Consider the following 26,477-nt stretch of genomic DNA (forward strand, 5'->3'; position numbering starts at 1 on the left):
TGTTCCATTGTAACCTCGGAACACCCTCTCAACACTGTCATTGTAACATTGCTTTCACGTTAAGTATATCTATATCCTCTGTAACAGCGCCACGATGCCTCCGGGCTGCTCGGCGCTTTATAAATTCAAATAAATAAATAAATAAATAAATGATATAGGCACTAAGGAAGATGTGTCGAAGATGAGCAACATTTCGGGCTTGAGATGAAGATGCTCATGCTACAGAAACGATGAAGATATCAAGTCATTTTACACATGTACAGATGCAGAAAACACAATCAGACAAAGTATTCTTAAGGCTGGCTATGTAGTGAATAGATTGCGGCAAGCGCCAATAATGTACATGTATAGGAACGAATGAACTATGGACGATTCCACAACGCACTTTAGCAGAGCTGGACCCAGAAAACAGAAAGGCTTTCCCAGTGTGTCGCAGTTGGAAAGCAATTGAATTAAAGGAAGGTGAGGCTGGATCAACACCAAGAAGTCAAGGCTGCCTTGGGCCTGAATGTTCATACAGTAGCTACCAAACATGTGAAAAGAACAAACCCCTGTTTGTGGAGAGATGCATCATTTAATAGTATTTTAAACACAGCAAAACTCTAAAAACATGGTCTTCAGTCACGTGGATGGATGAAAGTAGATAATCATGACGAACTAGACCAACTCCAGAAGACAGAGTATGCCTATACTCCCTCATATTCTCCAGCACAGAGAACATTTCCAAGGCCAAGTTCAAAGCCTTAATTGACAGGCAGACTGCAAGAGTGATGATAGATGATAGGCTAATTGGTGGGAAGCTATGGTCAAGACCAGCCCACCAGCACCTGGATGCCAGCCTGCCGTGCTGCTGGTGTATGTGGAAAAGTACAGAGTGGTACAAGGGTGCTACCAATTATAGAAGGCCACGTAATAGAGATCCCTATAGTTTGTGTAACCAATGGGACGTTGTGTATTTGATGACGTTCATAGTGACCTGTACGAAAGGAGGGTTTAGTTGCCCCACCTGATGTTAGAGACCCAATCACTTTCCAAAACAAGTATGGAACGTATACCTAGATGTTCCCTTTAAACCAATCACTTTCCCAAGTAGGTTTTTTTTGTTTGCAACGTAGATTGACGTCAGTGATGACGAGTTTTTATTATATAATCAACGTTTTAAAAAAAATGTATATAGTGAGAAGATCGAGAGAGTTCGTTGATGTTCGTTGTAACTCCCTTTATTAGACAATTGCAAATAAAACAGATGTGATTTGCCAACTTCCTGAGTCAGTTTGATGATTGATGTTTGAGTATATTCTGCATCCCCATCCATCTCAAAGTATTTCTACCTCGTTTTAAAGGGCTGGATCGGTTACCCCATTTCACGTGGTAGCAGAGAGGATGGTTAAAAATCTATCGACCTAGTAAGCTTTGGGGTCCCAGAAATATCAGACGTCCTCCACCATTTAAATGGAGGAACGTGAAGCTCCCTGTAGATAGCGGCCGTTAGTTTAAAGAATCTTGCAAGTACAGGTGGGACGGGCCCCTCGTTTTCAAGCAGAATACCTTCCCGACTTCTACAGGAAGTTGAGCGGATCAAAAATTTGAAGTGGCTGGTTGAGGAGGCAGCGATCCAAGAATCGGAAGTCGAAAACGAGAATGGTGAGTAGACTGAGTGAGGTGGCAAAATATGAATGGGTATTGAGTGGGGAAAGTGATAATGGGAAATAAGTAACGCAGGGTTGGTTGGGGTAATTAACCTGAGACGATGAGTGTCAAGTTATTAAGTAATTAACTTGAGATGATGAGTGTTGAGTTATTAACTAATTGGCTTGAGGTGATGATTGCCAAGCAATAAAGGTATATAGATGAGGAGCGATCTATATGAGAAGCCCAGGGTTCTACAACAATGGATGTTTAGAAGGAGCTGTTCCAGAGTCCCAAAGTGGATGACATAGGCTACGAACAGATGGTTCGGTTAAAGGGAACGGCTCACACTCTGTAGGAGTCATTTTAGGGGCAAGAATAGTCACGAGGAGCATTGAGGGAGATATATGTGGGCCGGCCAAGTCTGTCAGTTTCTCTGTCTGTTTGTATATTATATAATTATGTATGTGGTGAAGAAATAGTGAAAATTGAAGAAACGAGAAAGAAAGCACGGAGATTTGGAATTTGATTATTTATTTATTTAGTTGACTGATGATGTTTAGTGAATAAATAGATTGAAATAGAACGTGATATAAAAGGCTTGGAGCTGCGACGATTGGTGCACGCTCATATTGTATTCTTTTTCTGAAAATGATTTATAAGGTGTAAAAACACCGGTGAGTATTGACAGTCAATTGTGACTAGTCAGAATAGAGGATAATACTCTGCTTATACACTTGTGCAAGCAGTTGCCAAAACACGCACCAAAGCATAAGCAGTACAGTGCGGAATGGGTTAAGGGCACAGCAGAAAAAAATGTTCATGCCATGGCCACAAGTGGGATCACTATCAAAAGCAGTTTTGCAACACATGACAACATACTTGCATGCAGCGTACACAGGAAATCAGATAGACAAAAGGTTAGCTAGCTTAGAGCTTTGGAAGATGTATTAGAAGGAAAGGGAAGACCTGCCTCCTGAAGCCTCGATGCTTAACCAGTGCAAAGATAGTGGTGAGGAGCCTTCTGCTCCCCCTGCCGCGCCTGACGTGAATGGCGATAGTACGAAGGATGACGGAGTGTTCCCATTGAGAGAGCTTAAGGCAGTAATAGGATACAGCAATCTGACATATGAGTCGCCTGCGCATAGCAGCAACGAGAGTCCAGAAAAGACTCAAGAAAGAGATGTGATCTCTAAAGTCCTTCGGGACAAGGAGAGAAGTGACCAACCAAGTACATTCTAGACATAGGGCGGGAAATAAAGAGTTGGAAAGGAGAGAAAGACAAAGCTGATGAGGTAGCGCTTATACAGAATGAATGGATGGGTGGTCAGATATTGCTCAAACTTGATGGAAAGAACATTGAGGAAGTAAGGCAAAGGGAAGATCAGCACAAACAAGATAATAAAGACAGAGAACAAGAGGAAGGATTGAAAGAAGACGAGGCTAAAAGAAAGAGTAGACAAAGGCGGGAATAGCTGTATCAAGATGAACAGCTGAAAAAGCAGGAAAAGGCAGAGCAGCTAAGAAAGTATGATAACAGACAGAAAGCAATCGAAGAACGAGACAAACTAGAAAAGAAAAGAGAGGAAGAGGAAGATCAGAAATGAAGAGATAAAAGAATGCAAAGACGAAGAGATGAGGGAGTGCGTAGGGCAACCAAGAGGAGAGAGGTAAGAAGGCAGGAAGAGGAAAGGGTAAGAGAGGAAGCAAGGAAATGAAGAGAGTTTGACAAAGAAATAGAACGAAAGAGAAGGCAAAGAGCATGCGACATTGATCGCATCGAGAAATAATTAATGGAACCTAATCCAGTAGTAGCATGGGAAGATAAAGAGGAGTTCTTCCCAACACATGAATCAATGCCAGGTCCGTTCAGAGCAAATCTAGAGGATGATTATGATATAAGAAGCATTGGAGACAAGATCGATAAAGTCTATCATGAGATGAGGGCCAAAAATAAATCAAAAGGTAAAGAGAAAAATGATTGGAAGGTGCGCAGTCGAAAGGCAAAGTGGAAGGTTTGCTCAGTCTCGAACAGAGAGCTTTGTCTTTGGACAAACTAATGTTAAACAGAGAGGAGAAAGAAGATAGCCACACTTGTTGGGGGCAAGATATGTCAGACGAAGATAGAGGAACCTTCCGAAGGGAGGAGGGAGTTGATGCATAGGATCCTGAGGGATATTCTCCGATAGATAGGGAGGTAAGAGAGTCAGATCTGGACCTACCTAAATTACAGATGCCAGAGCCTCTGGCGCGTCCAGATTGACCTAAAGGGTGATCCATAGTGTGAGAGGGGACTCACCACCTTATGCTAGCAGGCTGAGGTCATTACCAAGAAGAAGGTGATGCAGAACCATTGTCCCTGCTATGGACAGGCAGATGATGGGGGATGAATGCGATTTGGGAGTTTCGCAGTTTCCCTTGTTAGAGAAAGGAGGGGCCAGACCACAGTATATAACTTGGCCACAGATGGATAAGGATAATTTAAGGTGTAAACTCCCCATTTTAATTTCAGGTGCTGGGAAATGGATACATGAATTAGAGAAAATGACAGGAGGAAACACGTTAGCGATAGGAGACATTAAAGGTCTTCTAGCCGCAATCCTTGGGGAGGGAGCTGACGACATTTGGTCGAGAGCCGGATACATGAGTGTCACTGCGCAGAACATGGTGCACAATGGAGCACTGTTTAATAATTGTAGAGCGGCAGTCTGGAAAGCGCTACAAGTGCAATATCAAGATATGTCAGACATGGGAGCTATAATGGCACAGAAACGTGGGAACCGTGGGGAAAATCTATACTTCTATTCTACCATATATTATGTCAGGGGATGCCAGATTAAGTGCACATACAGTTCAAGAAACTGGTGGGTATGGAGGCTAAACCATGGTCAGAAATACAGCTGACCAATGTGCATTATTGACGATGGTTGCAGAAGAAAAATCAAAGGAAATATGAAGTTAGGAAAGTTTAAGAAGCAAAGTTAGTGCAGAAATAATTGTCAAAATATGCCATAGAAGGGGCAATGCTGACTAGTGGAGAAGGGCCATGGTCACAGCGGGCAGCAGGTATGCCACATGTGAATAACCAACAGCAGTTTGACCAGCAAAATAATGGATTCATACCGAGAGGTAGGGGAGGCTTCAGAGGAAGGGGCTTCCAGAACAATCAAGGAGGCTTCCAGAATAATCAGGGAAATCTCCAGAATAATCAAGGTGGGTTTCAGGATGCGCAGAATCACAAGGCATTCAGGGAGGGCAAATCAGTAGACTTCCTCCTGTATGTTGGACATGTGGAATGACAGGGCACATAGCGCGAACATGTGGGAGCTAAGGGTTTGTGCAGAATGGAGAGTTCTCAAGATGGGGGACCGCTTATACACCTGCATATAGCTCACAAAGTAGGGACGGGTTTGACAGTGCAGCAAGCACAAGCACCGAGAATGCAACAGGCTTTGCAACCACAGCAAGCACCATTGAATCTGCCAAAAGGACAGTCACAAAACGCACCCATGCAGATACAACAGAGCCCATACACGGGGCAGTTATTGACTTCTAGGATAGGGGGTGTCACAGTCGAGGGAGGGAATCCTTTCACGGGCATGGGAATAAGCATGTACCCACAATAGGACAGCTCACTGGGTGACTTGATGTGTTCAGGGTTATCAGTGATTCCCAATCCTCAAGAGGAACCGAGGGTTGCCATCATTGTAGGAGGCAAATCTTTTTCTTTTTTGGTAGACACGGGTGCAACATGCACATGCATACGGGATTGGGAAATTTACATTATTGGGAAATACCATGAATGCTCAAAGGTTCTCAGGAGCTACAAGTAGAGTTCCTTTTACTGAAAAATTGCCAGTCTCTATAGGAGAATGTGATATGTCTGTCCCATTGTTGTATTCAATACAGACACCAGTTAATATACTGGGCCGAGATTTAATGAGAAAAATAAACTTGATGATTTCTTTTACTGATGAAGGCATTGTGTGTTCAATGCCAGGAATGCATTATTTAAATGTAAGGAAATTTATCATGGCATTTACAGGTTAAATGGCCATACGAGGGGTACAGCTAGAGCTAGAGGTCTTTCACTATGGGGTACACATTTTGTTAACATGGCTACCTGGTTTAGTGGGCAAGACTGTGAGAATACCTGATGAGGTTTTGTTCAGGCCGAGGATACTTATGGATCAAGAGGGGGGACAAGTCTTTCTCTTAGAATTCCAAGCAGCTACAATGCGAGGAGAATTGGCTATGCTTGGAGGAGTTGATATTGACGGCAGGACATGGAGCACAGTGATTGCCATTGGGGAGGGTTACAGGTTAACTAACGTCACTGACAAGGATATGTTTAGAGACCACCCGTCAGATGACGAAGTAGTATTTGAAATGAGTATCACTTATTGGATTAGGACAATAAGACGCAAGGTTTCCCAGAAAATGTTGATAGTGCGGCAGCGTCTCAAAATGTTTTGATGAAGACATGGCGAAAGGGCCAGTTTCATTATGAAATACAGGCCCTGATGACGTAGGCCTATTAAAAGGGGTTGGAGAAGTTAAGATTAAACTGAAGCCAGGAGCAATTTTGCCTCGAGCACAACAGTATCCCATGTCTCGAGAGGCAGACAACGGTATTTTTAAGAGGATATCCGCCATGATGGATCAAGGTATCTTAGTGACGTCACCATGCAATACTGCAGTGTATGCAGTCAAACAATCGAAGGGGAGGTCGTGGCGTTTAATTCAGGATATGCGCCCAATTAACTAGATTGTAGAGGCCGAGTTTCCTCTAGTTCCTAATCCAGCAACAATCCTGTGTAGTATTCCTGTTGAGGCACGATATTTCACTGTGATTGACTTGAAAAACGCGTTTTTCTCAATCCCATTGCATAAAGATTCTCAGGACCCAACTTCATTTACGTTCAGACAGACTAAGTTGAAAAGCACAAGATTACCTCAGGGATATTGTGAGTCTCCATCAATTTTCAATAGGGTCCTGCAGATGGACCTAAGTAATATTGATTTGCAAAGTGTTGTGTCACAATACGTAGATGATATTTTAGTCTGCAGCACATAGTCTGCAGCACATCAGAGGAAGAGTGCAGACGTGACTCAGTTCAGTTAATGATTATTCCAGCAGAGAAAGGATATAAAGGGGACAAGGAGAAATTGCAGTATTGCCAGGAAGAGGTGTTCTACATAGGACAGTTGATTTCGCATGAAGGAAAGAGAGTTACACCTGAAAGGGCTGAGGCAATTTTGAAAACGGCAAAGCCACACACAAAGCAAATGCAACAATTTTTAGGATTGTGCAATTATGTTAGAGCATGGGTATTTGATTATAGCTCATATATAAGACCCTTGTTACAGGCTCTGAAAAAGGCACAGGCAAACCAGGAATAGATTGTCTGGACTGAGGAGATGGAGGAAGGGTTTGACCAGTTGAAAAAGGCAATTTGCACAGCTCCAGTTTTAGGGATTCCCAATAATGCTGAGGAATTCTTTTTGTTTTCACACACGAATGGCACAGTCATGACAGCAGTACTCACGCAGAGAACTATGTTGGGGTATAAGCCTCTAGCATATTACAGTGGGATTCTAGACCCAGTAATGAGGGGTCACTTCCCTTGCGAACAATCTTTGGCAGCCGCTGCGTTCGGCATTGAGAAGTCTGGCAGCATAGTAATGGGGTGTTCCAGGACGTTGTTTGTTGAGCATGCTTTATTTGCTGTTCTGGAGAAACCTAAAGGTACACTGACATCTCAAAGGACTTTAGCCTATGAAGTGGTTATAGCGAATCCAGCGATTAAAATAATCAGATGTAAAATAGTGAACCCTGCCATGTTTGTAGCTGAACCACATATAGCAACTCTCATTTGAAATCCCCTTTTGTTCCCATGTCAATTTTATGGCGAAAAATCTAGTCATGTGTGAAAAACATTGTGATTTACTAGTAACTGCCATAATATATATATATATGTATATATATATTCCGCTTCAGCTAATCATGGGGAATTAAATAAAATGACAGCCAGGTCCTCACCATTTTGCACGGCCATTTGACAATTTTCTGCTGTTTTTACAAAAAGCATAATAATTATGAACATGTAATTCACTCTCCCCATTCCTAATTTTACGCTCCAGCAGTTCGCCAACTCTTAAATTCGGGACATTTTCAGATCAGCCAGAACCCCATTTTAGCTGGCCATTACAATTCCCTTAGTCGCAGCTGGAGGAATTTTATATGAACACAATCGACTGGAAATTATCTAAAAAATGAAACATATTTCAAGGCCATACGACGTATGGTTGCTGGGAAAAAGGCCTAAGTTATAATAGTCCTTTTAAATGAATAGCAAATCTTTGGTATATGCAAATTGGAGGTCCCCTGTCTCCAGCAGCATTTGCCTCTCTAGGCCAGTGTTTTCATTAGTCTCTTTGATGTTTGAGGTTTAGGGTGCAGATCGTAAATGGGGCATACATTTGCTACACAGAGATCGCTCACTGCAGACATCTGGCATCCTGTCCTCTTATCTGAAGGGGACCACCTTTTGATCTGAAAAGTTTCTATTTTCCTGTATTTCTTTCTCCAGAGTTCAGCGTTCATTATAACCCTTGTGTTCACACCTCCCTCTTCATTCCAGTCATGCACCAGCCAGGGCGAATTGTCCGGCCCAGCCTTTCAACACCTTTCAGGTAGGGCACATTTTATTGCAGTTGTAAACAGATGGCATGCACAAAGCAGCATGGCAGTGGGGGAAGCCACTTGTGAATTTTGCCCAGAGGCCCACCATTTGTACTTGGCGGAAAGGAACTCATATGTTGCATTTTCTAACGTGAGCCTTGACTCTTTAACATATGGTGTTTTTCGCTGAAAGTACTTGGCTGTTTCTTTGAGTCATTGATAAAATACACTTTTTTATCTGCTGTTTGTTTCTCTGCTGAAAAGGGAGTCTGAATAGTCACAGTGCACCACCTTTTGATGGGTGGGAGTTTCAGTGAAAATGCTGCATTTATTTCTCAGCCAGCAATGTGATGTGGTTTTCAAATCTGCACTTGGGTTACATTTTGGTTTTAGCTTTCTCTGCATTTCCACTGCAGAAAGACACCCACACAGTCTGCTTCGGGCCTACAGGAACTTTTCATGGCAACAAAGTGGACTTTTCTTTTCAAATGTTTTCTGGTATTTTGCATGTGAAGCATAATATACATTACTTTTTGTGAACACACACACCATGGGCCTCATTACGAAGTTGGCGGTAACCCCATAACACCGAATCCAGCGCCTGAATTCCCGGTGCCACCAGGCATTAAGTGCCCTGACAGCGTGGGAAGTCAGGCGCTGGATTTTGTAAGTCCCCATTCCCATGGAGTCCACAGTACTCCATGGGAGTGGGGAGACGGAAGCACCAGCACCGTTGCTAATGGTGCCAGTGCTTCCGTGATGACTCTGCCTACTGGGGCCGATGCGCCCGCCAGGCTCATACCTGCCAGGCGCAGCGGCCCCGGCAGGCAGACTCATAGTCTGGCGGTCTGGAAACAATGGTGCCAGTGAGCTTACCGGCACCCTTGTTTGCGGACTCCCTTCTTGTAATGAGGCCCCATGTCTTTTCCCTGACATCTTTATGTTGGCGGGGGAACATTTTTCTCATGCCTTGCTTTAACTTGCAAACACACATGCAAAGTCGTTTTGGTGTCAGTGTTTAAAAATCCTGTTTTTCATGTGAAAGGGACCTTTGAATTTCTTCTGCCTTTGTGAAATAAAATGCTGCTTTTTAATGACAGGTAGGCCTTTTTGATATGGCCCTTCAGTTCCGTTGGTTTGGGGACTTTGATTACACACCACACTTTAGACCTTCTGCCAAGCCTACTTTTCTTAACTTTGCCCCTTTACTTCCTGAGGTCACATCCTCCTCACAGTGGCTTTCACCCCTGATATTCGCACCTCCACATCCTCCTCGGAACCACCTCTGGCACCTAATATTACTGTCTCTTCTTCAATTTTATTCTCCTTTCCTGATGTTCTTTCCTCCTCAATACTACATTCAGCTTTAGGTGCTGGTGATATTGCTTGCTCCTCTGTAGTTCTTCTGGTGTTGTCACCTCCTCCTCTTTACCCCTTTCCTTTTTTGACAATACCACCTACTCTACTATACCTCTTCTACTTCTTAATGTTACCACCTCCCCCTCTTTACCAATTCCACCACTCGATGTTACCACCTTCTCCTCTGTACCACTTCTATCTCTTGATGGTATCCCATTCTCCAAAACTTTTTCACCTGCTCCCAACCACCCCCCAGTGCCCCCAAACCCCCCCCCTCTATTCCTAAGCCTCTCCAGCATCCCCTTGACTCTTCAGGTGCTTCAATTTCCAATCTTCTCTGTTTGGCCAACTGCCTCCAAATGCCAACCTCCTACTCCAATAACCCACACTGACTGACTGGGGTCACTGGGTTTTATAGGGCTCTTCCCACCCCAGGTTCCCCCTCCCCCAAACTCAGCTCTTTGTGTGGATTTTCAACGGAGTTTTAAGATTGGTGCTGGGCTTTGACTAGTTATCTGTCCTGGGTTCACCTGAGTTTACTTTGGGCTATAGAGGCCGGACCAAGCCTTTATCAGACCTGGCCACTATCTTGGAATTCACTTCCCTCTCTCTGTTACTGCCTACTACTGTCTGGATGGACACAGATTCCCAGCACGGGGGTTTGGTGTTGGTAAACCTCTTCATAGACTGTGAATCTTCCAAACATACACAGAATGTTAGTCCTGGACAAACCTGCAATGTTGTACCAGATGTGAGGGAGTATTCTGACAGCACCATGGTTCAGAAAGCTTGTAGCAAACATGAGTTTGTGGATGCCAAGAGACTACATACATGCAACATTGTTTCCCATGCAGGCTCTCTGGGTGCCTTGTTGAGTACTCTGAAATTACATCTTTTCTCCTGTGAAAAAAACACAAACTGGAGACTTTGTTTCTTGCACGGCACTAGGAGCTCAGGGAGCATCTCCTAGTGAGTGTGAAAGGACTACAATTCCACAATTCCACTGCAGAAAGCCTTATACCAGTAACAGTATGAATTCTAAAAGGATTAGAAGAGTAAATCTGACCTCCCACGAATCAATGTGTGCACGTATTTTCTTCTGAAGTTTGGGTCTGGCTACAGAGGTCATCAGGCTCTCTCAGTTGGGGAGGGAATCTAGCTAGGTTTGTCCCCCAACTGTCCCATGCCACATGACTGGGATCAAGTGAGGTTGACGAGGGTATCCTCCCCATACCAGACCCATATACAGCATCTGCAGCCACAGGGAGGCACCGAGCCACATGAATCACACTCTTGATGGTCCCAAAAACTAGGCAGGGCACTTTGTTACAAGTGAACTCTTGCTGGCCTCTGCAAATAATATTTAGCCATTTCATTTAATTTTTCATAGATATCAGTGCACTGTAGACTGCAGAGTTAATGTCGCTAATGCCCTGTGTCTTTCAGTGTTTTTGACAAGTAGCTTTCCTAGTCTGGCTTCTTGTGTGTCACCTTTATGAAACCATCCACCACATTGACCACTTTGTGCCTCTTCTGATCAATCATTTATTTTTATTCCACCCAGGTTTAAGAATTAGAGCCGTTAACACTATAATATGGGTCCGCATGAAAGGATGCTGGAGTTAAGTACTATGTCATGTTACGCCTATGCTGACATTATGAATTGATGGATTAGGTTCTTCTTTGGCTATTATAGATCCTAGTTTTCTGAAGCAGGATTTAGGCCTTGACCTCACAAGGTGTATCCTACTCTGGACTCCTTGAGATAGGTCATTATCTCTTAACTATATTTTGAGCACCAGGTTTGTTAAGATATTTTTTGTTAATACTGCATGATCACAGTGGGGTTATTTTCTAGGCCTTTAGGCTGTGGCTTTGCTTGACAGCATTGTATGCAGGGGATCCCCACTGTTTCAATGACTGGGACTTTTGTCAAAACTGGACAGAGACATTTGTTGGGACATGCATGTTTGTGCTCCTAGCCAAGGTAAGGCTCCTTCACTATCTACTACAAGTACAACTGTTCTTGTTTGCCCATTTATTATCTTTTTCTTTTCAGGCTCTCTTGGGTGGGCTATGTGTTAGCTTTCATGTGCAGAGGTATTGTTTTACAGGATACACATCTTCCAGTTTGATGATTGTTGCCCAGGGGATTGGCACCAACTATTGGGTGCTATTTATTTGTACCTGGCTTTATAGAATATTAGCACATGGAAATCGTTATTGACCTCCTCTCAGCCAATCAGAATGTTTAGAGTGCAGTCAACAACTACTGGTATTGACTGCACTTTGAACACTGTCTTCAGTAGCAGACAGGGAAGCAACAATGCAATTTCCGTGCAAGATGTTGTTTCAATAAGACACTTATTTTTTTGCTGCATGATGCTATTTACCACACAAAAGAGAAGATAAAACATTGAAAAATGCTTTCATTTTCCAAAAGGGAAACTGCTTACTTTTACATGGCACCTAATGCATGCTCGTGTTAAAGCTATTCCAGTTCAACCAAGTTGCAATTAAAATACTTAACTTATGAAAATAACCAAGCTACTTAAATACTACAAAATAAAACCACATTTAAATGTACTAAGTTTGTCTCTTTACCCACTCTTAAATCACCATGTTTTACTTCACAACCAAGACTCCAAGACATGTACTGCTACTACCACCATGTCCCAATAGCCTTATTGACCTCAGGAAGGATCATTATCGCTTGGATAATGACCTTTCCTCATGCTCCAAGGCTATGATATACCTTGTTTTCCTTTCATGACTTATAAAATGACACTCAGCTAATTACGAGTTCAGCAGTGCAGTAAAAAGAAGAGGTAAAGTGGTGGCAACGCTGTTACCATGACTTTACCGCCACTTTTCTGCACCACCGAATTGTGACTTTTAATGCAAAGTACAGAAGATAACTCCAGCACCTGGCTGAAGATATCCACTCCACTTTACTTGCAAATACTAGAGGAATTACTGTAGGAGAATGACCACTCGCAGCCATTTCTCCAAGATACCCATGAAGTTTTATGGACTCCAGGATTGGAGACTAACACCACCATTACCCCACTTGTAATCTGCAGTAAATCTGCCAGACTGTGTGACGTTAACAATAAACAGATTTGAGGATGTTAGGCAACCTTGTAATAAGGCCCTCTATCTTCTATTCTCTCTTCTGGGGTCTGGTTTCAATCAGGTTTCAAGAACACAGAGGAAGATAGCAGGATGTGAATGTGTTGCTAGACTGCGTGCCAATGGTTTTCCAATAACTTGGTCTTCCAGGGCAGACAGTGTAGCACCTTCGTGTACCTGAAGTGTACTTCGTGTGATGTATTGTTCTGACAGTTCGCATGCAGTTCCTGTGTCCTGTAACTTACAACCATTGAAAAATAATGCTTGCAGTTGTTGAATACGTAGACTTTGGTACATATGGGGTTAAAGTGTTGCTTTAGAATCATAGGTCAGATGCAGAGGATCCTTTTGTCTTTGAGTCGTTAATCTCAAGATATAGTTACATTTGAGAGGAATTGTTGGCTTGGGGGTTGCTGCCTTCGAGTATCATCAGCCCCTCTATTTTGGTGCTGCAAAGATCTGTGATTATATGAAGCATTGTGGTATATATGGGTTTTATGGTGTCAGAAGTTGGATGCTGGATTGTTGCTTGGCCAAATTCCGGGTACCTCTGCTGGCCCTGCTATGGGTGTGTACATTAACGGCTGAATTCCTCTGCAGATAAGTTTTTTTTCAAGGAGTCTGCTCTTCACATTGCTGCTGCATGGGTCCCTCTCTGGCTTTATGGGTCTCTTTTTTGGCCCATCTGTTGCAAGAATCTCTGGTGTTTCTTTGTTTGACTGTTGTGCTGCTCAATTGTGCTTTTTCTCCCTGTGGGCTAGAGAAGATCAGTTATTTTCGGTAGGGAATTTTCACTCCGTGACCATTGCATCATCTTGGAATGCTTCAAGTGATTGCTGGTGATTTGGTAGCCCAGCCTTTTGCCATGGTCAGGTAATTTGTATGATAGTCGTTGTTGTACTCTCAGAAATTCTTGGGAAATCTCAAGTGGATATTGGTGGCACTCCTAGTTTCTCCCAGTGAGTCATGTGCCTTGTGTCATTTGGTAAAATGAAGGGCACATTCTGGTACACTGCAGCTGTGGAATTTTGTAGTCCTCTGTGGAATTGGTTAATATGCTGTATTGTCACTTTGCAGCGTTCACTTTAGTTTCCTAATAGTTCCTTTATTCTTTCCTGATAGTACTTGGTGTCAACTTCTATAGCATATGTGAGTCACCTACTGGCGCTACTGTTCTACCTCTGGTGTGTGATGACATGTACGTACTAATGGGTTGACAGTGTCAGCTCTTACTTGTCCATTGGTTTGATCAGTCACTTATCTTACTATTTTGTGAGTTGGAACCAGTGATTTCACATGGGTTAGATGGTTGATGCAGGACAATTTGATTGCTACCCAGGGCTGTTATTCAGAGGCCGGGCAATGCTTTGACCATCATCCTTCTGTTAAGGCTCTGGTGAGGGAGGGGACAGGGTAATAAAGTTATTTTTGCCAACCAGAAATATGTGTTGTACTCATTCATACCCTTCAGCATCAGACTACTGGATTCCCTCTGTCCCAACTATGTGGTAAATGTGTGTCATATACCATTTGGGATTTTGCATGACCAGTTCAAATGGATTTCTAGCAGAGAGATGCAGTGTTGTTGCCGTGAGGGCTAACGTTTTTGTTAAATGAGAACGTAAATGTGATTGTCTTCTTTGTGGACATGGGCCACACTCATGCCTTAAGACTGTGACAATGAAGAGTAGGACTCAGTGTAATAAAGATTAGTGGTAAGTAATCAGGCTTTATGCTGCAGTCTTGAGCTATTTTGTTTTCACCACCAAGCCTTATATTTCCTGTGGTTTCCCCCAGGGCTTCTGGGAATGGTTGCCCACATGATGTTCATGACGGTGTTCCAAGTGACTGTGAACCTCGGCCCCAAGGACTGGAGACCTCAGAGCTGGTATTATGGCTGGTCTTTTGGGTAAGTAAAAAAAAAAAAGAAAGGAGCTGTCCCAAGGGCATCATTCAACCTAAAGACTTTGTAGAGTCTTCAACGTTTCTAGATATGTTTTGTGTAGACCAGGGGTCTGCAAATTTTGGCTCTCCAGATGTTTTTGACTGCAACGCCTATCAGCCATAGCCAACATATTCAAAGGTGTGGGATCGTAGGAGTCATAACCCAACTATCTAGAGAGTCACAGGTTGCACAACCCTAGTGTAATGGAAATGATCCTGATTTTCAGATGTGAAGAGCTGGTTCTCATATCCGTGCACTGGAACGTTTGATGCATGCTACCCATCCAAGAACATTTTGAAGGGTCTGTCTGCTTAATGTATTTTTCTTTGGATAGAATGGTTTCTGTTTCTCTTAGGCCAGTGACCATGTGGATCCTGCTTCTGAATTAGGGGCCACTAGGATTGAGCAGAGCAGTGGGCAAGCCTTTGTGAACTATGGGCTTGGCCTTATTGAGTTCGGGAAAACCAATACATGATGTTCTAGGGGGAGCTGTATTGATTCATTTATATTGCCCAGTGTGTTGTAAGATATTTTTTAAAGAAGATTGGTTAGGACACTGCTGTTCATGTATGCTCTTTTTTGAGATACTGTTGCTTCACCACCTAAATGAATCATGATATTGATGCAGGCCATTTTATTAGGGAGAGATTATTTATTTCAACAATTAAGAAACACGTGAACCAGGGCTCAAAATTTGAAGCTGCAAGCTACTAGCCAGCCTTAAAAAGGCACGTCACCTCAATTATACACATACACAGCACACCTTTTCTTACTTGCCAAGTGTCAATTATAACTAGCCAGTGGCTAGTGGCAAGTGCAAAGTTTAGTGCAATAGGCAACCTTGTATCCACCTGGCGTGTAGTGTTACAGAATTTCAATTTGACAACCAGACCGTGCCAATGATTAGGTTTCAGGTAATGTATGCCTCAAGCAGGAAGTCACAAGAAAGACAAACGTTTTGTTAGACTTTCACCTTGAAAGTCTGATGTGTTGTCAGAATTCAACTTTGCATTGTGCCTTTAGTATGATAAAATCAGTAGAACAGTTACAGAAATATACTAGTGCAATGGGCAAGCAAACTCCCACCACGGCAACGGTGGTAGTCGTTTGAGAAAAGGGTGGAAGGCGGATATGCAAGAGGACACAAGCAAGGTACGTGATTGGGGGTCAAAGAATGAGTTGAGGGGCGAGGCAGTTTACTGACTCTGTGGTTCATTGCAATATTTGACAACATTCCAGGGGTATGCCCCCCAACTCCCCAACCCCCCCCCCCCCACTAACAAAGTTTGTGCAAATTGTGGAAAAGGTGCCATTTTGCTTTGGTATTTTAGGAGAAAAGTGAGACTGAAGATGGTATGTGGCCAGGACATTTGGGCAATGGTGCTGTTAGCAAGTGACAGTACAGAGGATGTAAATAGACCTACGTGTGAGTGATGGGATTTGTATCACCCCAACCTCACAGAGCCTTCACTCCACCCCCAGTGAAGTGTCCAATACCCTCCCCCCACTCCCCAGCATGGGCTGTGGTAGGAGAAGAGATAGGCAAAAGCATATATTTGTCACTGTGTATTAGTAACAAGAGTAGACAACAACCCCATGCAGTGGGCAGCTACTGTGTCATACGCACAGGAGTGGACTGCTAATGTCACACATTTACTGATGGGCCACTGCTAAAATCTTCCATTAACCCTTTGTGTGTGTATTCAAGACATAACCCATATATAACATATCAATACACAGTACTTTCAAATAAATGCTCCACACATTATGCTCATGCTCAACTGCTTTTGACAAGATTCTCCGTAATGAACACTCAATTAATGCCCTTACACTCTTGTGTATAGTGTAACTCATTTATTTATGGATGCCTGTGGTCTGCACAATCCAAGAAAAAATTCCAAAATATTGAATCCAAAAACCACCTATCAGAATCAAGCTGGATAGCAAAAAGCAGCAAAAATAGGAAAGGATGCTTTAAAAGGTTTCAGTGTCAAATGGAGTTGACCATGGTGTCAGAAATAGTCAAATGTGAATAGGTGGTGAGCTGATTGCCTTAGACAGCATGCAGCTTCATTAGAAGTAGTAGTTATTCTCAAAAAGCAAATAGCTACTGCCTTTTGGAGACTCAAAAGCCAGAAATCCAATCTAGTAGCTTCAAAAATCAGGCAAGGAAAAGGAGGTACTTACCCCTCACCTCTCTATAGGAGACAGTGGCTTAATTGCTTCTCAATGGATGGTCCTCCAAGCCCCCATCTGCCTCCTGTCTCTTTCATCTCCATCAGAACAGCTCCTCTAGCCCTCCACGAACTCAGCCTTTTTATAGTATTGCAGCATCCTGCCTCAATATCAGCAAGAGCAAGATGTTGCTTAGGTCATAGCTCACCATCAGTGTTTAGCAGGAGCAAGTTGCTTCTTAGGTCATATATCACTATCAGCGTTTAGCAGGAAGAAGTTGCTGTGGGGAATCGTGCAGATCCCTCACCAAAACCTTTTTAAAGTCTCCTCCCAGGTGGCCAGGAGAGGGCAGACACTTCCTGGTCCCAATCCTCGGGTGATACACTGCGGGAGGAACACCTGGGTGGAGACAAGGCCCAGGACCTAGACTAGCTAGGGAACTCCCCAGTGGAGAAGGTGTAGTTAGGTTTTCTTTGCACTTTTTATTATTAATAAAATGTCAAATACTGAGAAAACAAGAAGCAGTAGTTTAAACATTGTTTTTATTAGCTAGAACAATTAGTTTTATTTACTATAACAAACTGGGACAATTGGAACACTTCCCAGACTGTTTGGAGTGCATCCCAAAAGTATTGTTTATGCGATGTGCTCACATGTTTCATAACAAAGATAAAGTTGGCACACAGCCCAATCATTCAAACTATATGTAATTCACGGTTCTTAATTGTCAATTCTGCTTATTGTCCGGATATATTTGGTACGATTGCATTATGTACATGCCTGCCTACTGACTATGTAGCTTAAAACACTGCACATGGCTTGAGATACCGCTCAACCCTATTATTCAGGCTAAATTACATGTCATGTTAGGTGAGCATGAACGAGGTAAAAGTGAAATTCTTGATAGGTGTACAGATGTCTGACAAAAGCAGTTAAAGAATGTTGTGTAGCATTGTGATGTAGTAGTAAACAGGGTTGGATTTCTGTTATTTTTGTGTGTGTTTAGTGTTTAACATGTGATGGTTTAATTCTTCATTCTAGACTTAACTGTAACTTGGAATTGTTCAAATCTCTTTATACTATAAATAGTATTCATTAGCATGAATTACTGATATTTGAATATTGAGTACATTGTTATTATACTGGTTATGGTTCTGTTGTACAAAAACATTTTTAAAGTATGTTTTGAAAAGACTGGGAAAGGGATTAAAGCTAACACAAATCGGAAATCAGAGCAGGTGCATTTAGAGGTGGCAGAATAGAAAATGGAGAGTGTCCAGGGAAAATAAAATAATTTAAACTGCAGAGAAAGTTCAAGAGTGAGGCTGAACCATTCCGACGTGAGTCATGAACAGTACCCTTAACACAAGGAGGGACGTGAAGAGGTCAATACAGTGTGTGTGTGTGAGAAGAAGGCAACAGAACCAACAGAAATGCCCTTGTAGTTTTCTATGATGCAGGTGTGCGCACGTCAAGCAGCCACGTCAGGGTGTGGATTGATCAGACAATTGGAAGCAATTGATACTAATAGTTTGCCTTTGCGTGGACGGACACGTTGCTCTCAGGTTGACAATGACAAAGGTTTTCACTGCACTTGATCTGATGGGCACCAACCACCAGGTGGTGTTACATAAGCTTTCAGCAACATAACTGCACTAACAGATTTGGGTGGCGCCTACAGGTTCCATAGGATAGCAAATGGCCTTAGCATTTGGTGTCCTATGTTTCCTATAGCGTGATGCATTGCTTTTTTAAAAAGGGACCTAATTGGCATGTATATACACAAAAGCCCCACCAAAAGGGCATTGGACAATTAGGGCAAAAAACGAACAGGGACAATAAAGGAAAGAACTCATGAAAAAGAGAAAATGTAACAAATAACAAATGCCCCACCAAGCCATATATAGGTGTAGGGAGGGTTTGCAAGATGATGGTGAAAAGGGAGGATTGAGGAAAACCATGGAGAGGAAAAGGGAGATTTAAACTAAATTAAACAATGAGTCGGATACATTAAAACAGGTTCTGCAACACAAAAAAAAAACATGGTCTGTGCTTCCTCGGAGATCCAAATTGACACTGCAGTGTGCCATGTCATGAGCATACAGAATGGCACCCAATTCAGTGATTGCGGTAACTCTGTTCAACTGGCTGCATGGAAGGATCCCTGTCACCAGATAAAATACTGGTTGACTTGGGTCGACTACCAGCAGAGTAAGGCTTGATGAGGATAGAGCCTGTGATTGGGGTGTGAGAGAAATGGAGGCAATGACAGAGGAAGGGAACTAAACCAAGAAGAAGGCTGTAAAGGGAAAATACTGTTTCTGAAGATTTGGTAAGAGCATATGATCTGTGAAACGTGCAACAGTTCTGTGCACCTGTGGTAAAGGAAACTATAAGTGATTCTTTATCGCTACAGCATAATGCAGGGTGTTTTTTAACCTGCGATTCTCCAGATGATCTAGACTACAACTCCTATAATCTCTCAGTATTGAATATGCTGGCCAGTGGAGATGGGAGTTGTAGCCCAAATCATCTGAAGAGCCAAAGGTTGCAGACCCCTGACATAGAGGATGGTAGAATTTGAGGAGAGTGGTTGGGGTGAAAGCAGCCATTATTCTGGCATATATCACCAGCAGTCCTCTCAACAACTTGTTTGTTACTACTTTCTCTGCTATGCAACTGTTCTTTATTTCTTATTACAGATGTAATCTGCTAACTGTATGACAAAGTATGCTTCCTGACTTGTACCTGCAATGCTTCAGCGTTGTTTGTGCGCTTTACAAATGAAATAAATAAAATAAAATAAATAAATAAATGAGCCAATGCATGAGCTGGAAGAAATAGAAAGGCTGTGCCTTTATATCGTACCTTAAGGGCAGTGAGGAAGCCGGTTTTCATAGGAGCCCTAATGAAAGCTCCAAAAGCCAGGCCATGTTGATGGTGTAAGGCTTGAGAGCTGCATTGCATTGACAGATCTGGGAAGTGTAATGTGTGTAGGTCCTGAAAGTTAAAGGGACTAGAAACCTGGAGGTGGTGGATAGTATAGCCCAGAAAAGGAGGTAGTCCAACCCCGCAGCTCCAACAACAGAAGCAAGCTCTCAGAACTTGCAGCAAAAGCCTACCTCCCAGCTGGTTGACTGCCCTCCCACCACGGCTTGGTGTAATTTCTGTTCACCACCCAGGTTGAAGACTTACTTGCTCTGTGTAGAAAACAAAAGTAAAATGCACTAATACTCGCTCCCAGAGTCATGTGTGATATGTAATGTGTACTCGAAATGGCTCCGGTTGGGAAATGCTTCATGTTTCTGGTTTTGCCATTCTCATCTGGACCCAAAGTAGCAAGTGATGGCACTAAATGTTATACTAAAATATTCATTCAGGTTTTCCGGGAGTTGAAATGGAGGGAAGCAAGGACATACAGCCTCCTGACCCACTAACACCTGTGAAATGGACTTTGCAGTCCCCTTCTTACCCAACCAGGCCCTAACAATCTCGCTATGGGCAGAGGCGTGCGCTACAATATGCTCATCTTCATTATAATGCCCTAGGGGGCAACGCACCATCAACTTTGGAGTGCGCACTCTCAACTGCACATGGTGATGAACTCAACACTCCTTGCCCTGCACCTGGCCTACTCCCACTGGTCGCCCCATGGCAAGCTAGCCAGAGCCTTCTTAAGTTCCCCATAGCCCCTTGCAGCGATGTCCCGGAAGTTCACCCGCAAGGCCTGCCTTAGGCACAGGACCAACACTTCCCAACTGAGCCCCTGAACTTGACCCCTCCTGCGCTACACCCCTGGCACTTTCACTCTCTGCAGGCTTCCATTTATGGCTCAACTGCGCCACTGGACCCGATCCGTACCAGGCCGTAGACTGATCCCCCCCCCAGTTCACCCTTGCCTGCACTGGGTACCCTACAGCCCAAACCACTGCTGGAAGAAACCTATGACCTTCCAGGAAATCAATAAGGCCTCAAACAGCAACACTGGACAGTGGGTCTAAAGAGAGTTAACAAGAGAAAATTACCACAACCCTCTGCACAGACATCGAGAGAACCCTGGGCTGACCTTCGCAGGGGGAGTGGAGGCATAGAACTAAGCAATGCCCTGGCCCTACAATAACCGATCGCCCCATCTGCATCATCATGAGAGAGCGCACCACCATACAAATTCTCTCGGGTTCGGAGAGTGAGGGGGAGGCCTGAGGGGGAGGCCTGGCTGCACCCTTTACCCCAGAACTCTGCTTGTATTGGATGCATGTTAAAAGAACATAGACGAAAAGATCGAATTGCAAAATGCCGAGGCCCACTCTGCCGCATTTTGCAATTCAGGCATTTCTTATTTACCCCCGCATGGTTTCTTTTATGCGGGGCGACAACCCCGCAGCCCCCGAACCTGAAAATACTGAAGTAGGAGTGTGGGGGACACCCCTGCAACCTTGCTCACCTACCTCGGTATTTTATACCTATGCCGAATGCGGGAACCCCGTATCTACGACCCTCTAGATACGATATTTGGGTCGATACCCTTGTATTTAAGGGTGCAGAATAAAAGACCTGGAAAAAACAGTTTCTGCAAGTACAGCACTAGCCCTTCAATCCTCAACGGCCCACGAACATACCTGGTCGCTAAACTTCCCGCCTCCAGTAGAAAACCCATCGAAAGGTTGGAGTCAAAGCAAGCGCGCAAACAGTCCTGCTCCTGCAATCCTCTGTTACTTTATCCGGCTGCAGGTGTGAAACGCCTCCACCACCACTGCGCTACTGCCCAAGACGTCATGCCTAAACCTGGCTTCCACATGTTGTAAAGCGCTCCGCTGCTCTGGAACTAGGTTTGCACTATAAATGATCAAATAAAATGCAAAGAAAATCTGTTGTTCCTTACTTTATTTTCCTGTTGAGTGTAACAAGTATCAAAATTGACTTTTGTGACATACTACAAAAATCCCATCTGGAATGTGTTAGTTCGGCCGGACACACTCAAAAGTCCTTTGCACAGGACCAAGCGGTAAAGAGAGAAACCAGGATACAATCCTGCTGCTTACAAAAAAACTAAGCAACACAAGTCATTAACTGTTGTGGTTGGGTGAAAGATATATATATTTGGTAGACCATGCTTCGTTAATCACCTTTTTTTCAATAAATATCTTGGGTATAGTACATCTGTTACATGTAAAATCCATCATTATACATTTCTTTCGCACGAATGGGTCTGAGGTACAGAAATAAACTAAATGTAGAAAGACAGTAGCAGGGGAGCAAACGGAGACAGGGGGTTGGCTACCAGAGTGATGCAGACATCTAGCGAAAGGTTCTCAGGTTGCAATGAATATCTCTGATATAGTCTAATGCCTAAGAACAGAGGAACTGCATTAAAGGCAAATCGGGAGATATCAAAGGAAGCAGGTGACTTGTAAAAGGCCAGTCTGAGAGAGTTAGTTAGTCCCTAACATGTTAATCTAAAATTTAACAACCGTATACGTAGCAAATAGAAATTTCTCCGTTCCATTCTGGACCGCCATATTCCCATGTATCATTGTGATTGACCATGTGAAAAAGTGCCTATGTAAAAAATGCCCACTGTCATTTTCTCTCCCTCTTGCAGACTGGCCTGGCTGTCTTTCACTCTCTGCATGTCGGCCTCCGTCCTCACCCTGAACACATACACCAAGACCATCCTGGAGTTCAAGTACCGTCGCCGCATCTTTGAGAAGAACGTCCAGGCCCGCAACCCATTCCTGGACTCCGAGATGGTCCGCTTCCTCTGGGAGAAGTACATCTTCTCAGTCAGTGGGTCCATGGATGACCCTTTCAATTGGCCCAAGGGCTCTGCTGCTTCCGTTTACGTGGACGTGGGTAGCATTATCGACCTGCCTGGAGCTGTGAGGAATGCAGCTGGAGAGGAGGATGGAGGAGTTGGGAAAGAAGCTGAAGAGGATGATGGGGAGCAATGTTGATGCTCTATTGAAAGATAGGACTTGTTTCCAGAGATTGAGAAAAGCGCAGTACGAGATGGTCTTCTTATATTATATCGACACAGCTTTTGTTTTGAATGGTTGGAAATCCCTCTAGCTGAATGATGGTGTTGCAGAAGCACACTGCCTACTTGGGTGTGCCCTTATTTATTTTTTGTAAAGCGCACATACAACCCAGAGGCATTGAGGTGCTGTTGCATTTATGCATCCTAGGGGGCATCAAGGATCTCACATGCAGGAGGAGGCTCATGCTGGCCCCTGACGAGCCCACAACTTCGAGGGGAAAATTTAGTATTTTCCATGATATAGAAAATGGTAGCACCAACAGCAAATCAAACGGAGCAGGTCAGTCGTGGAGTTTCAGCCCAAAGATAAACATGAAAGCGTGTGCCTTGGAGTACCCAGCTGGTCCAATGTATCCGTGTCTCCCGTCTCCTTAGCAAGACCCAGTGGGCAGCACCCCTCCCCCTACTGCTCCACAGTAGACAGGGGCCAGCTAAACACACTCCCTGTGCTTACTCATGCTCTTTCCCTGAAATTGGAGGTTGTGTACCATCTGTTCTAAATGCCCCACAGCAAATAGTTGCTTCGAAGCCTTTCAAGTGGCATTTGTTGAATAAGGGTGCCCTTCATGCCGATTTACTACCCATCCTGAGCGAATATGTAAGCGCACAATCCCGCTGTAACCATATGTCCTTTTACGGGAAGCTGGTTCATAGCGTTTAGAGGTGCGTTACATCTGAACCAAATCCCCATACAACAAATGCAAATGAATGTAATGCTCGGATTAAGATTGCAAATCGGCTAAAACTGACCGGCTTCTGGCTGTGAAGAACTCTGGGGCCAGAAATTAGGACAAAATAAAACATTAGCGTTCAGAATATAAGTCATTATTGATAAGGAAAAAAAGAAATTCAAATAGAGAAACAATGGGAAGCTTCAAAAACAACAGTGCAAATGCATCATCAGAGGGATTTTTGGAGCATAATATAGCAAGGAACAACGCCAAAGACAGAGGATTTCTCTATTGTAGGTCATGAATGGGTTACACATTTTAGCACTCTATATGCGTCGATTTGAATAACTCTGATCAGGACAGAAGTCAGACTAATGATACGAGGCAGTATCAAGCGCCACGATGCCCCTGGGCTGCTGCGCGCTTTACAAATCCGAATAAATAATAAATACATTCAGAGCCTGCGGGGATGGGTTGCCATGACTTAGATGTCTGGTATTTTCTGATAGTGCTATAGAGCTTGCCTTAAAACAGCAAGAATTCAATAAATCTCCAGGCTCCGATTATTGGCCAATTTAGGGAGGAGCCAGAAATCTGGGAACTTTAATGATCTAAGTACAACAAATAGTACCCCCAGAAGTTGGCAGAGTTGAATTATCATTCACATATATAAAAAAAAAGGGGGGGGGTTTGTAGTGACACTGTCAATTATAGCCCAATATCCCTTCTGGATTCCCTTTCAAAATTATACACAAAGGTATTCATTTCAAGGTTAGAACAGTGGTGCAAGGATAATTGCATTTTGTCACCAGCACAGGCTGGATTTAAAAACTACCTTTAAACTTGACTAGTCGTTTAGACTGAACTTGATATTGGACAAATACGTTCATTTTAGAAGAATACCCCTATATGCTGCTTTCATCGATCTTCAGACAGCTTTCGATTCAGTACTGACGCCCCCAATTATGGGCAATATTAGAATCTTTGGGTGTCTCAATTCCATTTATCCAAGCAATGTCTCAATTGTACTCCTTTGATGCCCTTTTGGTGATTACGCCACCCCATTTAACAACAAAAAAGGAGTTAGACAGCGGGGTGTGATGGCTCCCCTTTTGTTTTCATTAGTTATAAATGACATTGCAGTTGGTATAAACAATATGGAAGCAGATGGTCCGTTATTGCATGGGACAAAATGGGGCATTCTTCTTTATGCCGAAAATGCGATTTTGGTATCAAAGACACCTGCTGGCCTCCAAAAACAACTAAGCACATTTTCTTCTAAATATAAAGAAAATAACAAAAAAATAAATATTTCCAAAATCCAAAACAATGATTTTTACCCCAAATAGATATCCTAAAGGCCGTACTTTCACCTTTTTTTATAGGAGATGTTAAATTAGATCATGTGGTGGGTTACAGCTACCTAGGCTTTCATGAGTAGTACTCAACCAGGGACAATCAGCAAAAAGTGTGTCCATGTTAGCCAGGAGAGGAATGGCGTTGATAAGCTGCACTAATCAGTATGATGGGCACAGTATATTGCACACCATGGAGATTTAGAGAATGCAGGCTATCTTGGCTGCAGTCTTTGGAGCTGAAATTTGGGTGCACATAAACTCTACAAGCTTGGTAATTGAGGAAAACAGGATATTTAAATGACTCCTAAATCTACCAGCAGGGCCCCTAATGTACCAATTAAAATAGAACTAGGTTGGTATGGTATTGAGTATCTAATACAAATTAAACCCTTGCTTTACTGGTCAAAATTATGGCATATCCACAAACTCTCGGTTTATCGAGGGGGACTGTGTGATTAGTTATCTCAGCAAGGGGTTACCAGTCTTCCATGGTTTTCCTTTATTAAAGAAATGTCGACAACATTGAATGTAGCCCTTCTGTAGAGTAATCCTGCTAATGTGTGGCAGGAGTACAAATCTTTGGTGAGAAATGTCTATGATCTGTGGAATTATGTAAGCATTGTGCTGATAAGAACTTAGTAGTACGATTTTTAGAGCTTAAAAGTAATTTCTCCATGGAAATGTATTTGGATATCCCGCTTAAGAAATATGTGAAGACCTTAAATTAGAATAATCCCTGTCCACCAATTTACTTCCAGTTGGAATATATGTCGCTCAGACAAGTGTAAATATTGTAGTATCAGGGTTGAGAATGTGCAGGAGATTCTATGCAAGGAGGTGTTACTTAAGAACATTGTTTATTGAATAAAAATAAGAACTATTAATAAAACCTACACACTGATGAAAACTGAAAAATGCCTAATTGTAATTATGAAATATTTAGGGGCTGCATGGTCATTACGAAAACAATTTTTAAATTCTATTTCATAATTTCTTATGAGGGTTTTAAGTTTGTTTTAACTTTTGAACTTTTTAGCTATGTATCTATGGAATTTAATGATTGCTTTTATTGTTGCATGTAATTTTGTATGTCTTATGCTGAAATAAAAATTGATGATTGATTGCCATTCCCTGTATGCTGCATGCTGCAGCCTTTTCCGGGTCACATTTGGACCTTAACAGTGCACAGATGAGATGACAACGTTGGTTATTGGCCAACTTTAACCAATCTGAGTGAAGGGGTGTGTATAAAACTGTAGATCAGGAAGGGTGGAGAGGAATAACAGGGACAGGTAATGAGAGAAAAGGATTACTGTGGAGTAATGGGGACAAGCGAAGCTGAAAGAAATACACTGGTGATACACCCGGTACCACACTCTTGAGATCTGAATAGGCAGACTTTAAGCTCTCTGTCAAAGCTCTTGCAAGTTTTTAATAGCAGGACTCTGGTATTAAAGAGTTGCCCGGTGATGCACAAAGCAGTGAG

At 43.0% G+C, this 26,477-nt stretch overlaps 1 protein-coding gene across 1 annotated transcript in view; it reads left to right on the plus strand.

Annotated features, from left to right (window-relative positions):
• LOC138453982 (germ cell-specific gene 1-like protein) overlaps positions 1–25,906 on the plus strand; it is a 203,206-nt gene extending 177,300 nt beyond the window's left edge. Inside the window, exons 5-6 of the mRNA XM_069607007.1 lie at positions 14,603–14,714; positions 22,528–25,906. Of these exons, the coding sequence (XP_069463108.1) occupies positions 14,603–14,714; positions 22,528–22,879 (464 nt within the window). The 3' untranslated portion in view covers positions 22,880–25,906. The remainder of the gene's footprint in view (positions 1–14,602; positions 14,715–22,527) is intronic.
• The last annotated feature ends 571 nt before the right edge of the window (positions 25,907–26,477 follow it).

The sequence above is a fragment of the Ambystoma mexicanum genome, chromosome 1p (genome assembly GCF_040938575.1).
Source record: "Ambystoma mexicanum isolate Mex_15411 chromosome 1p, UKY_AmexF1_1, whole genome shotgun sequence".
NCBI lineage: Eukaryota > Metazoa > Chordata > Amphibia > Caudata > Ambystomatidae > Ambystoma > Ambystoma mexicanum.